At 33.8% G+C, this 16,857-nt stretch overlaps 1 protein-coding gene across 2 annotated transcripts in view; it reads left to right on the forward strand.

Annotated features, from left to right (window-relative positions):
* Positions 1-16,466, forward strand: part of LOC130447341 (uncharacterized) — a 57,048-nt gene extending 40,582 nt beyond the window's left edge. The window contains exons 9-14 of one of the 2 annotated variants that reach the window (XM_056784109.1): positions 2,867-2,955; positions 6,866-6,986; positions 8,399-8,578; positions 8,638-9,628; positions 11,882-12,037; positions 16,158-16,466. In XM_056784109.1, coding sequence (XP_056640087.1) covers positions 2,867-2,955; positions 6,866-6,986; positions 8,399-8,578; positions 8,638-9,628; positions 11,882-12,037; positions 16,158-16,379 — 1,759 coding nt within the window. In that variant the 3' untranslated portion in view covers positions 16,380-16,466. Of the gene's footprint in view, positions 1-2,866; positions 2,956-6,865; positions 6,987-8,398; positions 8,579-8,637; positions 9,629-11,881; positions 12,314-16,157 lie in introns of those variants that run through there. The other variant, XM_056784110.1, reaches the window with a different exon arrangement.
* The last annotated feature ends 391 nt before the right edge of the window (positions 16,467-16,857 follow it).

A 16,857-nucleotide genomic window follows, 5' to 3' on the forward strand; every position in this document is an offset into this window, starting at 1 on the left:
GGATTAGTATTAACAAAATTGCAAAGTTTACAAGTCTGGATATATTTTATAGCGCTTGAGATCCGTTCTAAATACTACGTCATCAGTGCCGATTGTATAGAGAAACGACCAGACTGTTTGACAAAATACTACTGGCTATTTGACGAAAAACAGTTGATTTTTTGATAAAAATGGAGCAGGGGGTTTTTCAAGGTTCTACAGATAACTTGCCCCTTGCAATGGTTAGTTATTTTGCCAAAAATTACGATTTTTTGACTGTAAACTGATTGATCAATAGACATATTCATGGGGCAACAACAAGAAGGTTTAATGTGCACGAAAACTCTTAATTTTGAGATACCAAGAGTTGAAGTTTGAACAAATATATTACAATTAATTTAGAACAAAATCGACTTTGATTTTGTAGACTTATGTGTTCGAGTACAAAAATGTTTGATTTGTTTCATAAAATAATTAAAATGAGATAGGGATATATCAATGTTTTTCAAGTTTTATAGTATCCCTAGATTTCATTAACTTAATTTAGTTGTCTGATAATTATTGAAGTTTCTATAAAATACATCCGTACCACATTTTGAGTATTCTATTCAATTCTAGTGGTCAAATTTCCTTCGTGTTAAACGTGAATAATAAAAATTATTAATTTTGAAAAACCGATGGTGTCCCTTTTTTTCAGAAACAATATTCAAGTTAGATCCATTCTGGACGCTACGCCAATACAAAAAAAAAACAAGTAACGCCTTTAAACTAATACCTTATTATTACAATAATATGTCAAACTCCCCTTTATCGTAAGTTTTGAGTTTTGAATAGGGTATTGAAAAAATGACAGTACTCCTAGTACTCCTTTCACTGTTTCTTTTTATTGCATCCCACCACTTATTTCGTAATTTTTCTTCCTTAGGGATACTTATAAATACTTTATTTGATGGTGTTGGTATATTTTGGTACAATACAATATTTATAACGAACCTTTGTCGATCCATGCTTCGAAATCCTAACAAAGAATACAACTAACACGACGCGATAAGATGGTAAAACAAAACAACGTTACAACAAGAAATCAGGCTATTATAAGTGTTAGAAACGTGCGGTAAATTCCAAAATTTATCTTATGGCGTGCCCAATCAATAAAAAGTTTAAGTCCGAAATTCCATGCAACAATGTATTGCACATTTTTGAGCAACAGTGTTTTTTCGAAAAATAGATATTTATTATACAAGTTTTATAAGATATTTTGTCCTACGAGTAAGTTGTGGTAGCAGCGACTCAACTGCATCACAGCTTATTACATAAGGATTATGATATTTGAAAATGCGGTTTTGTCAGCTTTAGACTCGTGACGTTTCTTAATATACAGAATGGAGTATGCATACTAAACATACTGTTTACGACCACTATCACATCAACGATCACAATTTTACGTGAGTTCATATAACCAAGTCATCACATTCAAAAATTAAAGCTAAAATTGAAAAACTTTATCTTCCTTCTCTGAAGACGATAACTTCGTTGGAGTAGTCGTTGAAGTGAACAGTTTGTTCAGTATAATTGTTCGGATAGTATAAGAATAATCTACAAATACTCTTCAGTATAAAAACTATGTATGACAATAATCAGAAATATACAGAGTGAGTTTTATATACCCCTCAATTATCTCGAACAAGGCTTGTAGGATTTTTATAAATTTTTGTCTACAAGAGTATTATGGTATGGCCGGTATTATGGTGGTTTTTACATTGTTGTCAGATCTCTTCTTTTTCCGGAAAAATAATAAACTTTGGTATTTCAAATGGATCACATTATATTTTTTGTGTTTATAGAATTCCTTAAGGAATTCTAATTTATGTGATATTCTCTATACCTAAATGCCGTAAGTTCGAAGTTATAGCTACATTTATAGTGTCTCCAATAAAGTTATAATAAATATGGTGTACATTTATTTTGTCGCCTATTATTCCAGCACCTACATTTAGTTTTTCGGGATATTGAGTGTGGGATTCACGCATCCAACGAGGATTATTACGTGAACAGTATCTACAATTATGCCGATTGTCGTTTCCATTAATAGAAAAAGTAGCATCATCACGTAAAATAACATTTGGATCGTTTTGATTGTGATATTTTTAGGTCTGCAAAATCTTATTATCATTCAAAATAGTCATCTGACAACTCTTGAAACAACGTTAATTTGTAGTAGTAGTAGTAGTATTTATCATAACATAAAATTTTCATTTCGGATATTTGCGAAATATTAACTTCCCTGGATTTTATCTAGTACTCAAGTGTGTATCGTCTTCTAACAAGATATCTAAAGATTTGTTTTCAGTTGATGAAGTTTTCTTGATGGATAAATATTTTTCTGAACTAGTTAAGTTAAACTTTTTCACTAATTTACTGACCGTAAATCTTATTATGGGATTTCGGTTAGGATATGAATTATTAAAGATATTTCTTGTTGATTTCTACGCCTATCATCATATCTTAATATCATTGAAATATCAATTCGTTCTTTTTCAGATGAACGATCGTTTGTGACTTTCAATAAACTTCAACAATAATAATTTAATGAAACGTCAAACTAATTGTTGTCATATCCACCTAAACATATAATTTTAACTTCGGCGAAGATAACGCAAATGTAGCCATAATTCCGAAATTATGGCATTTCGAGAAGCGACAAATATACAGGGTGAACCGTTTGAAATAACAAAGTTAACTATTTTTTCGGAAAATGGAAAGATCTGACAACAATGTAAATACTACCATCCGAAATTATTGAGGTGTTCCATATATAAAACTAACTTTGTATAAACTACCTAACTTTGGGACGTTTCTGGATAGACTAACTTTATTCAATTCACAGACAATGTGGCAACATGGGATATTACGCCGATAGATCTAAAGGAAGAGGGCAACTTTATCTGATAACTAGAGAGGAAGAACCTTTTTGTGGTAAAATACGTATTTAGATATTATATTAATATAGATTAACTCACATTGAATAGAATTGTTTTTCTATTTATTCACATTTTATATTGATTATTGAGAAATACTTTCTTACTTGTTTTGTATTCAACTATTACAAAGGTTATTTGAAAAGTTACCGAGACCAACCTGAAGATGATCGGCACGCGTTGAGTTTTATTATAATGTTTAGTTTAGATCGTATGAGTAGATAGTTGTCAGGATTTTTTTGAAAATAGAGAAAGTTAAGTATCTAGCTGTCCTAAAATGTTTGTTTTTGAAAGGAAATACTACGAAAATGCTAGATATTGTGTACGGAGACTCTGCATTAACTCATGATTGTAAAATTTCAAGCAGCCACAATCAAATGTGCTCGTGTCAGTTTGATTGGATACGAGTAAAAACTGCGACGACCTAATCTACCTTAACCTAACCTCGAACATCGGATAAGTTCACGAAATGCTAGGTTAGAGCGCTAAAAAAGCATGAGTTTATAAATTATCACCTAATACATGAGTTTTAAGATAAGATAATGAAGAGACAAACTACGTCTAGCTGAGAGGGAGAACAATTTTTTTTCTGATATTAAAACAATTTCAGGACGATATCAATAAAGATATAGTGGGATTTACCCTTGAAAAGAATCATGGGAAAGATAGATCTATAATTATGTGAGCACCTTTATACTGAATGGGTCTGGCTATCAAATAACTAAACTAGTGATATGAAATATTTTATTTTGATATTACGTATGTTAATTTATTATCATCTTCAAGATACACTCCTCCTATATCTCTATGTCGCTCTTCCATTGTTCGAAATAGTGCAGGAAGTCTTTAACTGTCAGTTCCTTTAGGACGCGCGCTGCTTTTTCTTTCACAGTTTCAACAGACTCAAATATAGTTACTCTGCTCCGGATCTTGTCTTCGTTGTAGATCGCGTGGTGGTCTTACTCACCACCCTGGATTAGTAACCTGGGTATTTGCTGGGTATTCCTCACGAAGATTCAGGTACGAAGACATATAAGAAAGCAAATCGACGGTTGAGCACTATTTCCTCTATTGAGAACTGGGTTTCTCCAAGTTAAGTTAACTTGGGACATTTATTCTGCTCTGGATCTTGTCTTCGTCGTAGATTGCGTGGTGGTCTTACTCACCACCCTGGATTAGTAACCTGGGTATTCGCTGGGTGTTCCTCACGGAGATTCAGATACGAAGTCGTATAAGAAAGCAAATCGACGGTTGAACGCAATTTCCTCTATTAACAACTAGGTTTCTCCAAGTTAAGTTAACTTTGGACTTTTACTCTGCTCCGGATCTTGTCTTCGTTGTAGATCGCGTGGTGGTCTTCGAGAACTGCCTTGGTTTTCCAGAATTTACAGCTGCTACCGGTATTTCCCTTCTACCATAGTTGTTTGATTCAATTCTACGAATGACATAACGGGCTTGAAGGTAATTCAGACGGCTTGGAATGGGAGTTAAATCAGTATTGACATAATATCAGTGTTACTGGGATTGAATCAGTACTTGTATTCGTAGTACCTGAGAATGACTACTCACAAGTCAAGAGCTTCTTTTAGAAGATAATCGGGTGAGGTCTCTTTCGACTCAGTATCGTATCATTTATTGCTCTATTTCTTTATCTGTGCTAAAGGTGGGGTCCACTCATCTACGGTTTTCTGAGTTTCGGAATACAAGGACAATTTCCCTAGATATACAATCCGCTTCTCTATTTTTAGGTCGATTATTTTTACGGCAAAACAACCTTCATACAAACTACCCTGGTTTGTCTACAGTTACAGTAGACATCGGATCAGAAATAGTAGACCTCAAGTTAAACAGCTGGTAGTCTCTAGCTTATGGCGCATGGTTACTTTTTTGGGGGCGTTCCGTAACTTGACGAGATTAGATTCAACAGAGCAGCCCATCAAAGTAAGGGCAGAATCAGAGAAAAATAAAAGCCTGAAGCGAGGCAAGAAAAAGAAAACATGTCGAAATATCCGGATGGATCATGATTGAGAGTTAAATAGGAGAATTTGGCGACATTAATACTAAACATATCACTATCAAATGTGTATACTACATACAGTATACCCCATTGAGAGGTTAGGTTAAGTTTTATTTGGTGAGTTTGATGTTCCAGTATCCATAGCTCTAATTTACACCTACAACCTAGTTAACATGGAAGATCATCTTAAATTAAGTTCGAAAAGGAGAGAGGAATGAAGTTCATTGAATTATTATTTCATTATGATGTATAAAACAATATTTCGACTTCTATTAGAATATTGTAGATACACCAAATCCCTCCGCCACTGGTGCTTGAATTCCAACGATTGTTAGATTATATAGAGTAGGTTCTCGGCATCAAAATGTGTCAGCAAATCAGCATAATATTGGTCAGTTATCCTTTTTCGTTTTTCTAAATAATCGATAAAGATTACACCTTTAGAATCCTAAAACATTGTGTCTATGAGCTTATTGGCCGGAAAAACGTACATTGTTTCGACAGTATTTTTGTTTCTGGGGTATAATGGTGTACTAAAGTTTTATCTACTGTGAGATATCGAAGAAATAGATTACGTTTGAACATATCTCAACATTAATTTATCTAATACGAGAAATGAAAATGAAAAATATTACATACTCATCCAATTTTTTTATATGAAGTCCTTTCAGTAAGGAACGATGGATTTTATTAATTATTTCTGAAGTAACTGCAGTCAATATAGGTTTAGAACGTTCAACAACATCCACTTACAAATTATTCGATGGATTTAAGATAATACGGAGCGTGCGTTGTACGTGCCAGAGTTTACTAAAAGCGATAATTCCTTCTGTAGCCCGTAGAAAATTGGTCGAGAAGATTGAGGCATCCAAGGTCTTCTAAAACGGTCGAAAACGTGTACAGTTCTACTCGGTCTGTATGCGATGAGCGTGGCTTGTCCATTACCCATAGAAAATTCAGTTCGTGCCAGAATTGAAGTTTCAGGATGCTGATTAGAGGCTAAACCAGATGATTGAACATTTTGAAGCTCAATTTCATCTCAATGGATAAGTCAAGAAGCAAAACTACTGCAGCAATCCAAAACACTAACATCAGAAATACCTACATTCGCTTAAGCTGACCGTATGGGCTGCAATGACAGCACAAGGAATTATGGGCACTTAATTTGTTGGAGATAAAGAAAGACGTACAGTTGCAGTGAATTCATGTGCAGATGCTAGACGACTTTTTCATTCCTGAACCGCAAAATTAAAATAGTTATAACTAAAAACAAGGACGAAACAACTTCACACATATCCAATAGATCTCTGCTACGAGTTCGCGAAAGTTTTCCTTGTTAATTGTTCTTCAGAAGAGGTGACATAAGTTGGCCTCCACTCAGTGCTGATTTAATACCTGTAGACTTTTTCCCGTGGGGTTATGTAAATCTAGAGTTTAAGCTAACAAACAATATCCGTCATGGAATGGGAGCCATCACGAAGAATACCTCCCGAGCTATAATCTGGATCAAATGAATGCCGTGAGCGCAACGGTTTGGATTTGGACTTTTAAGAAACAATATATAACCAAAATTTTCTTAATAAACTAATTTTTCTTAAAATTGTTTTTTGAGACATCTTGTTTTTAAAAGTAGCGTATCATAATCGCAGTAGAAGGCTTCATTACATATTTCCTCCAAATGAAAATACATCGGTAGTAAATGTTTGTGCTCAATACATAATCAGCACGTTCTACTTCAAGCATTCTTTAATTGCAAAAAAGCAACAAGTGACTTATTTTAATTGGAAGAAATCAAGTTACAGCAAGATTCGATTGGAATTTAATCAAATTTTATATTGAGTTCAACAGAAACTTAGTAAGATTCAACTAATGACATTTTTTTTATCTCCAGCTCATCAATATCACGTGAAAATTGAATCGAGCTCGAGTCCTGTTCTAATAAAAAGTTACGGAAAATTACAAATTACTTTAGTTGGAGAATCAAGTTTGAACGAAACTTTTACAATGACAAAGTGAGTACTTATATATTCAAAAACGTTACTATCTAATAATTCTTTCTTTTGAAAAGTGTTTTCATGTCATTTCAACATCAGATGCTAGGTGTGTCACAATTTATCATTCCTATACACTTGCTATTATGCAGAGCAACATGCTGTTTAATTTAGTCTTTTACAAGAGAAAATTACAGAGAACTATTCATTATAAATTACCCAACACTTTCATCATCGTCATTATTGTCTGTAGAAATGGAAAATTTTGAATGAAAGTTGTGAGGTAATGACCGAATTTCGTTGAAATGTTCTTAAACGTATAGTACAGTCATCTTATACGAAATCGGAAATGAAAATAGATATTTTTTCAGCAGTTTTCACACTGATTTCAAAAATGCAATTTGTTTTGTTCCATCACGTCTGGTTAACTCACAAATCGAAAACTTATATCGTGAGGATTCATACTAAATAATCAGACACCCGCAACACCAAATCTGACAGTGAGATCCATTCATCAGAGGATGAATTTCCTCAAGGAAGACGCAATGAACCACAGCTTTTTACTCAAGCAATATTTGGTTAGCAATTTTTGACCGTTTTATCAAAAAAATACGCCTGCTTTAAGTATCCTTCAGTATCCTGTTGTCTCTGCTCGAGATTCTCCCCATACTCGGATTTGCAAGATCTCTACTGGTTTGTTTTCACCTTCTAATTGGTTTCTGTGCCGATTTTCTCGGCATTAGATGTCTTTCATCTTTTTTAGCTTAGTTTTTCAGCTCCCCCAGTTGGTTTTTTCTTGATTTTGTAGTGGTTTCCTTCATGATATATACTATCTTTTTGTGGTCAAGCTTTCAATAGATCTGGTGGGTGCTAATATACTAAGTGGTGGACATTAAACTTCTTGTGAAGATACATTGGAGATTCTTACAATATGATAAGGATAAGAATGTTCCTGGGGTGGGGCTTGTTGTTAATTATAGCTTAGAACGCCTTTCTATTGGACCTGCTGATCATCCTCTGTCTTTTCTCGTCTCATCCACTAGATAATCAATATAGTCAGTCAATTTCCACAAAATCTTTTCGTATTAGTCATTTCCTCTCCATTTATGTTGACGTTGTCTATAGTATCTTTTTCATATTTTGAAAAATATAGAGTGGGTCTTTTCTGCGTTGTTGCCGATTTTCTACGTTGTGGCTAGTCGTCGATTTTGTCCATAGCTACCTGAAAACTTCGTGTTACCATCGCGAGTTGGCCACTCTTGGTAGCTATGGCAGTTACGTTTACGTAGAGAGCCGTCTAGTTATTGCATTGTAGATATTATAGATCATAAATTTCCTCTTTTTGAAAAGATATTTGATACCTCTTAGACTAAGGTATTAATCAACCCATATACGTTCTCAAATTCCCATTTTTTTTCGTATGCTTTTACTAGAAAAGACGATGAGGAAATGCGACTTGGAGAATCAATTTCTAGGATATTAGTACCTCATCCCATATTATCACAACCTATTCAAATTGAACTACTTTATACAGCATATAGTGGATGGTTATCTTCAGGACTCACGCAATGGAGAATTGACAAAGTTATTCTAATGGATAGTTTTGGAAAAACGTAAGTTTTTTCGTTAATTTAAATTGTATATCAATAGAATTGTAATTTCAAAATTTCAGATCATCAGTATGTAAAAAAAATCTTATTCTCGAATCAGGGAAACCTGTGCTGTTGCCTTTATATCCAGGCGAATGTAATTTGCCTAAGAATAAATTTGATATTCAGTCAGACGATAGGATTAATTCTCAAGGAGATGAAAATAAAATTTTACCAATAAACAAAAAGCTGAATTTTGTTCCCACGCAGGTTGTTAAGTTTGGTTTGGAAGACGGTAATATCACAAAGTCCGAAAAAGAACGAATATCTTTCAAAAATGCAATGGATTTCTTCAATATACCTTGGTCTAATGATAAAGATAATTATATACTAGATGAAGCAGAATCTAGTAGAGCTTTTAATACTAGATTAGTAAAATCTGGTTCCTCAACTGAAAATAACACACAAAAAGAAATCGTTGAACCAATATTAAAAACGCATTCATCGAAAAATGCCAGATCGCATGATCCAAATAAAGAAATTGAAATCACTGAACCTCTTTTAGGACCTACAACAGACAAAAATTCTGGTAAAAAATCCAAAGAAATTGAAATTATAGAAAAACAAACGACAACACAAATACCTGTAAATAAACTTTCTACAAAAGTTGATAAAGAACCAGATCAATTAGAAGAACCATCTGAGAACCCGTTAGAATCAATTGCGAATACTGTGCAATTTCTACCACAAAGGTTAGCGAAAATGTTCGAACAAGCAGAGAAATATGCCAGAGAAACAATATTACCACTCGTCAGTACGTATACCCCAAGATTTATCAGTGATATTATAGCTCCAGAAAGAAGTAGTAGTCAAATTTATGTACCTTTGAAATACGAAGAACCTACAAATAAAGTTATACTTAACTCAGCTCTATTATCAACCGGAAACAGAAATAAGAATAACGAAGAATTCAATCCTCCTCCATCGACTGAACGTATTTTTAGTAGTACTGCGGAAATTACAACACCAGTTACAAATATCCAGAAAATTAGAAAAAAAGGAGAATCTGAAGATGTGAGTATTTCAATAAATCAACTTTGTATTTATACTATATAAACTTTAAATTTCTCTTTCACATTGCCAAGCGAAGTCGAAACGGTGTTGCCGTTTAATCTCTTCGATTATGGCTAACGCTTTGTGCGCTTACAAATCCTTTTATTGGCATTTACTTCGCCTTTGTTATAGTTTTTTGTTAGTCTTCTTTCTGTTTCTGCATTTTGATTTCTAGTTTACTATTTTTAGGATTCTAGTATCTTCTTCAATTCAGTGTATCCAGATATTTTTTAGTCTGACTCTGCCTTTTGGCCATTGTAGGTCAGTAGGTGAGATTTTCTTCAATCATTTTTCTACCTCTCCTTTAATATTTGATTCATTTCTATTCTATCGATCATCTTCAAATCCTCCTCTACCTTTTTATTAAGGAATGTTTCTATGGCGTACGTAATCACTGCAAATCTAGCCTAACTAAAAATAATAGTCTCCGTTATTTGTTTACTTTATACGAGTGAATGTTTCTAGTTTGTCGCTGAGTACGACAAGTTGAAACTTGCCAGTAGCAGCATTTCTTCAGTGGTTATGATTATAGTTTAGTCCCAGCTAGCCCTGTGAGAATCAAGAATGTCCTTTGATTTACACTTTTTGGGCCAAGATATCTTTTTGTGCGTTTAGCATACGAATTGTTTTCGTTCTCGCAAATTCAAAATTAAAAATGGGTAAAACCAAGGAACTATTGTTTGAAACTCGTGCATCAATCGGGAGTCTTCATAGTCTGGGCAAAAGTAACCATTGCTGCCAAATTAAAAACACCTGGACGTGCCCAGGACTACAACGTGAAGAAATATGCATCCACCAGGAGCTTTGGCGATGGAAAACGTTCAGGGCGACCTCGAAAAACCACATCCTCGTCTTGCATCGATCAGTAAAATTGATCGTCTCACGGGCCAAGAGATAGCAGCTCAGATTAACGAATCTAGGGATCTACTTTTGAGTACTTCTACAGTAATTGAGAGGTTACAGTGGGCCAAAGAACATAAAAATTGATTTAGATTATGGTGTGATGAGTCAAACTTTGAGGTTTTTAGGTCGAAGAGAAGGTCAAAGGAAAAACGTATGTAAGATCCATGCGTAATCCCGACTGTGAAGTACAGCGAAGGCTCGGTCATGGTTTGGAAATGTTTTGAAGGAAAGTTTATCTTTCAGCATCACAACGATCTTAACCTGTACTACTGTCGATCGACCTAAAACCAATTGTGGAACAAATTAGACAGGGAAGTCAGAATGTTTCAGTGCCACTTCCCCATCTTTGAAATATCCTGCATCCAAATGGACGACGATTAATCACCGAAAAAAATTTAAATATGTGATAATTTATTTAAACTTTTGATCGGGTAAAATTGTTTAATAATTTGAATTTGTTGCTTCAGAGCAACGGCAGCTCGGTTTGTAGGAGCCGTCGAGACCATCGTCTCATGCAGCTTGCTTAAATTAGGATCATTACCAAAATCTCTTTGTTCAAACTGATTGTTTTTACTGCATCACGCATTTCGTACGCCATATCATTCTATCTATCCACTCTTTTCCTGGATAGCTCCGTCTTTCTTATTTTGCTCAATTCCTTCCTTCCAGGTCCTTGAGGGCCTTCCTCGTGTCCTTCTATTGTGTGGGTTGATATATCAATGCTTTCAATCGTATCATCTACTAGTCAAATTCTAACAGAACTGCATATATAGCCTGCTGCCAAAAGGGCTTTTCAGCTTCTATACTTATTGGTAATTTTCAGCAAATAATCCTGAATACCAAACAAGTATTCTTCTCTAAGACTGACACTTACAAATGCACTCATTTCCTTTTTAGTACAAGATCAAATTGATTTGTTTCTTCATTTTCATTTTCACGAATCTGTTTGATCTGGTTGGCATCAAACGCAAAGAGACTGCTTTGGATCTTATCCTATGGCAGAAGGGTTTGTAGTAAGACTGTAGTAACATTGTAGTATGTGCGTGTGGGATTAAGTAACAGTTTTCACTTATTATATAAAGCTTGAGTAATTCAAATTTCCGTATAACTGGCAACAAAGTGGGACTTTTCGTAAACCGACGGGACATACTTTCATTATTTCAAAATTCCACTTTTATCCAAAATTAAAAAATTCCCATTATTTCTATTAAGAACAATAGATTTATGATAGTTTCGATGAAAAACTGCGAATGACTAGTTTGTTTTAATAGATCGCCTACTACAGTTATATATTTCAAATTGTTTCCACAGGTGCTTGGAGAACAAACAAAACTGATAAAATCCCTACAGAAGCAGAATGAGGATGAACCGGCTGTAGAAGAATCACGTCATACGAAAGAAGAAATCAGCTGGTATGAACAAGGGAAAACTACCCGTAGTTCTGAGAAAGCTAGAGACGATCATAATGTTAGTAGCAGTACCGAAAATGCTTTAGCTTCTACTAAACTTGATTCTGATGCCATTTTCATTGATTTACCAGTTTTTGATAAAAATGAGAAACAAATTAAGTACATACCTTTGAACCATTGATTATTTACCTGAACTTTTTTTGGTTAAATCGTATTTTTGAAAAATAGAACATAGGCAATGTATGTGTCACTTTAAATAGGGAATTCCATATTTATTTGTTATAAATAAGAAATAAATAATAAATCGTGCTGATGTGGCTATTAATACATCAAATTTGAACTAGGAAAAACTTTAAGATCATAACATAATTTTTTGAATAACCATTAATTCATCATCCTAAGAGTAATCTTTCACTTGTACAAAGTCTGAAAATTGAGTAATACCGTATAAATTATTTACTATGAAATTTTTCCGTAACGAAAAATTTTTTACAGACTGCGTGGTAGCAATTATGAAAATCTTTGATTGCTACCTCCAACAGCATCCTCGTCGCAGTTGTTTAGATATTCTCAATCGACGGAAAATGCATTCTATTACGATTTTTCTAATAGAGGTGAAGATTTATCACTAGAATGCTTTTTGAAGCTGAAGACTGCTTTATACTTCACAAGCAGCAGGAAGGGAAGAGGAGGAATTCACATATTTTGCGAGGGCGAGACACTAAAATCCTTCTGGAAGCTGAAAATTGCTTTATATTTCACACGCAATAGTAGAGGTGGAACGTCAGCTATATTTGAGCCAACGATCCTGGTAAATTAGGACGTGTACACGCTGTGTCTTCATGTCATTGTGCATCTCTTGTTTCACGGCTTGGCTTGAACATTTTATACCCAAGAAATATTTGTGTTCAGCTCGAAAAATCATCAGCAAACATTTTTAATTTTATTGCCATGCTTTGCTCGAGATTTCATGCAACATTAAAATTAGTTTCATTCAAGGTTACCCCAAACGCGACAAAAAAAACTGATTACTTAATCTTCAGACCTCGTACCCTGAATTGTTCTCATTGATTTTGAATATTAGAATGAGCAATAGAAACAAGATACGTGATACTGTGTTTAACAACTATATCAGTATTAATATTAACTCCTCCATATTAATCATAAGGTGTCGCATATGGTTATGATGGGATCAATAACCGTCATTCATACTAATATATCATTTAGATGGAATTTCTGAAGCTCTTCTTGCATCAATTTTTTACTTTTTCACGCGTTGAATTCGGTTTTAGCGTTCAAGTTTCATCCATTTTTCTGATATTTTTATGTCCAAGTCTTTTATTTCATTATTTATCTGAACAGCTGGGAGAGAACTGAAGATCACACGCAGCAGTATATTTTCGATCAAATGTTGATTTATTGTTTTGTGTATTGGATAATATATATATATATATATATATATATATATATATATATATATATATATATATATATATATATATATATACAGTATAATTCGTTATATAAATCTCCACTGATTAATAAAAAGAGAACCGACTCCATATGGTGGAAGTTTTCATATTATTGGGTTTTTGGACCAAATAAAGAAGAATATCATCACTTATAGTTTTAATTTTTTTGAGATATCGCCATTTCATAAAAAGTTGGCTTGTGCTGCTGGATCTAATATGTTCTTAGGAATATCTGGATTTTCTTACTTATTTTAAAGCTAGCAAGAATCAAGTTTACAGGAAATAAAACAATGCCGATAATGAATATATCATTGCCATGGAAATGTTAATCATGTTTGGTACTATTGCGATGTATTATGATTACTTTGAAAATTTTTTGCTCCAGTAGAATTCAATTAATTTGAAGTCATATGATTAAAGAAAACCAATCAGTACAATATTATACTGAAAAAAGATCTCATGGGTTCTTTCCAATTTATCACGTTGCCATGTATACATATCGATTTTGACTTTCAAGTATTATAATTTCAAAATGTCACGATTTGGTTATGATACTGAAGAGAATATTAAAGAAATTATAGAATTGAACATACCAAAAAATACCGTTAACAATAGAACATTTGTATGGAAAGCATTTATGGACTTTCCTTGCTCCATGTAAATTACTGGGAACTTTCCTACAGCTTTTCCAATGACTACAGGGCCCACAGAATTTTTTTAAGATCTATAAATTTGTCTTGGAATGGTTTTATGGCGTCTTCATTGCTTGACAACTTCTCGTCGGTTATTTTGAGTTGACGTATTCCGTGTCTCTCTTTAACTTTTTCCAAGCAACCTTTAATGACAGAAAGTTTTCCTCGCCCAAGCCTTTTTTTGTCGCTGTTCTATGAATCATGTAAACAATGCCCCTTCGGACGTTTTTAATGTCTTGCACTTGGACCCTTCTCAGTTTTCATAACATAAGATCGTATCTAATTTTCCTTGAGTTGACCCAAAGTCTCTCATTTCTCAGAAATAGTCAAGGCTGCGTGTTTTCTTTTCTTTAACGTCGAAGCCGTGATTGAAAAACAAATAACAAATGCGTATGATACCTACTCGACATTTAGTAAGTAACTGGCGTGACAAAAATTGAAAAAAGCCAGCGGTGATGCGTTTTGATTCAAGAGGACCTGCTGTAATATATTCCAAAACATTACTGAGCTTGTAACCAACTTATTTATTCCAGAAATACATATTGCTGATACTACTACACTATTTGAATGTTCATTCCTTCCGTTCCAATCATCATATTGATATTTGAAGATTCTAGTTTTATCTATCGATTGTTTGATAACCATGTAAACGCCTGGAGAATGTGTAGGATAAGTTAGTGGAATGAATTTGCTTGGAAAATTCCCATGAAGAAATTGTACTTTCTAAGTAGTTCATATCGATTTAGTGTGTCGCCCTATACCAAATAGATCTTGGCAGTCATTAAAAGATCCCGGATACATAGCTCGTTTACATTGAGGTTTAGAACACAGAGCTCCTATCTAGATGTACTTTTTTCGAACGAAACAGGGCGATCAGAAAGACTATCTTTTGTTAGAGTGATCTTTCTATACCAACGAAATCTTAGAGGTCATTAATAGTAGCTCTAGTCTACAGTCAAAATTGGAATATAGAGATTTGTACGTAGCTATCGTACGAGATTGTTGCATGCCAAAAAAGTGATAGTTTTGAAATCTACGTAAGTCTTCCAATAATATGAGGATACGTATTACCCTTGTCAAATAGTACTGCTTTTAGTTTACTTTTTGTTGTATCTTGGAATAATCACCAAGTTTGTATGATTTATACCGAAATATTCAAAAAGTCATCGATGTTATTACAATAAACCAAATCACCATAAATACTGAAAACTACACAAGATCACTGTGGTGGTTTTGGAAATTTTGAACTTTGTATCTTTTGTTTTTGCATGAGGCGTGAGCCAAGAAGTTCTGCGTGTGCTTTCGATATATGTATGCCTCTAAATAAGTCGTTTAATTCAGTTATTAGAATAAACCTAACCGCCATCAATTACGAAAAACTGCACAAGATCACTATGGTGGTTCAGAGGTTCAAAGGCACTGTAGAAATTGCATGTTTTCCCTCGTATGGTTGAGGTTTTCGAGATATTCAACAAGAAAGAACATCGTGAGTATCCGCGGCATTAACACCCAACAAATTTTACATGATAACATCACACAATGCTGTCGCAAAACAATGCAACACCCCATTAGCATAACTCAGAAAAATCAGACAGCTATGAAACGTCTATGGTTGATGAATACTCACCATATTTCTTGATATTGCAACTCATTATCAGTGGGCAAAAACCTTGTTAAATGAATGAATATTTCACGTAAAATATTTCTTTAGATAATCATTTATATAAATCAGTCGAAAAGCTTATCGTTTAGATATTCTCGCTTTGTTTAAGCCCTTTTGTAATGTTCCACATACACACACCTTCTAGATGTTATTTATCATCATATATCCTCATTAGCATCTCCATCCTCTCACGATCATAATATGTAACTAAAAGTAATAGGACTTCTTAATACCTCACGTCGTGCTTTTACATGTTGGTTTGGACATATGTGATTTACTAATTTTTCAGATAACTTACACTGAGTTGAAATTGAGTTTCGTTATATTTTAATAAATAAATATTGGAAATAGTTACAGGCGCCTAGAAGTTTTGCAAATCCTCTCGATTCGCTAATAGGAACTGTTCAGGTTATCCCGGAAAACATCGGAAAGATGCTGCACGACGCGGAAGCATTCGCTAAGGATAATGTCTTGCCTATCGTAGTGAACTGGACACCGAAATTTATTGCCGACATTATCAGTCCCAGGAAAAAGCGGACGTTTATTCCATTCCTTGTAGAAGAGAATATATAACAAAAGGTATTAAGAATACCAGGGAATTTTTTATAAAAAGATTAGTAGTTCAGGTAGTGTTTATTTGTAAATATAATATTTATAATATTTATAGCGTATTTTTACTTCAAAATTAGGTGAATATTTTTCATTATGACTTTTCGAAAATAATCTGTTTTCATATATGAAAATTCCTATGCCAAAACTTGAACATATCGTAATTTGTTAAGACTAGTTTCTAATACTGTGGAAAGTACATTTGCTTTACTTTCTTTCAAACATTCTCTTGTTGTATCGAGACCTTATTTGATACAAAAGTGTAAATCCCAGCTGTCCAGTAAGAAAATATGTGAAATTTAAGAAAACACAGTTAATGAGCGAACAGCACATCTTTGATTTAATCATTTTAATAGTTAAGATTTGACTCTCGAACTTCGTTCACGCTCAGATCATCCACTTGCATGGGATATTGAATTTACAAGGGAATAGATCGATTATC

This window comes from Diorhabda sublineata, chromosome 8 (genome assembly GCF_026230105.1).
Source record: "Diorhabda sublineata isolate icDioSubl1.1 chromosome 8, icDioSubl1.1, whole genome shotgun sequence".
NCBI lineage: Eukaryota > Metazoa > Arthropoda > Insecta > Coleoptera > Chrysomelidae > Diorhabda > Diorhabda sublineata.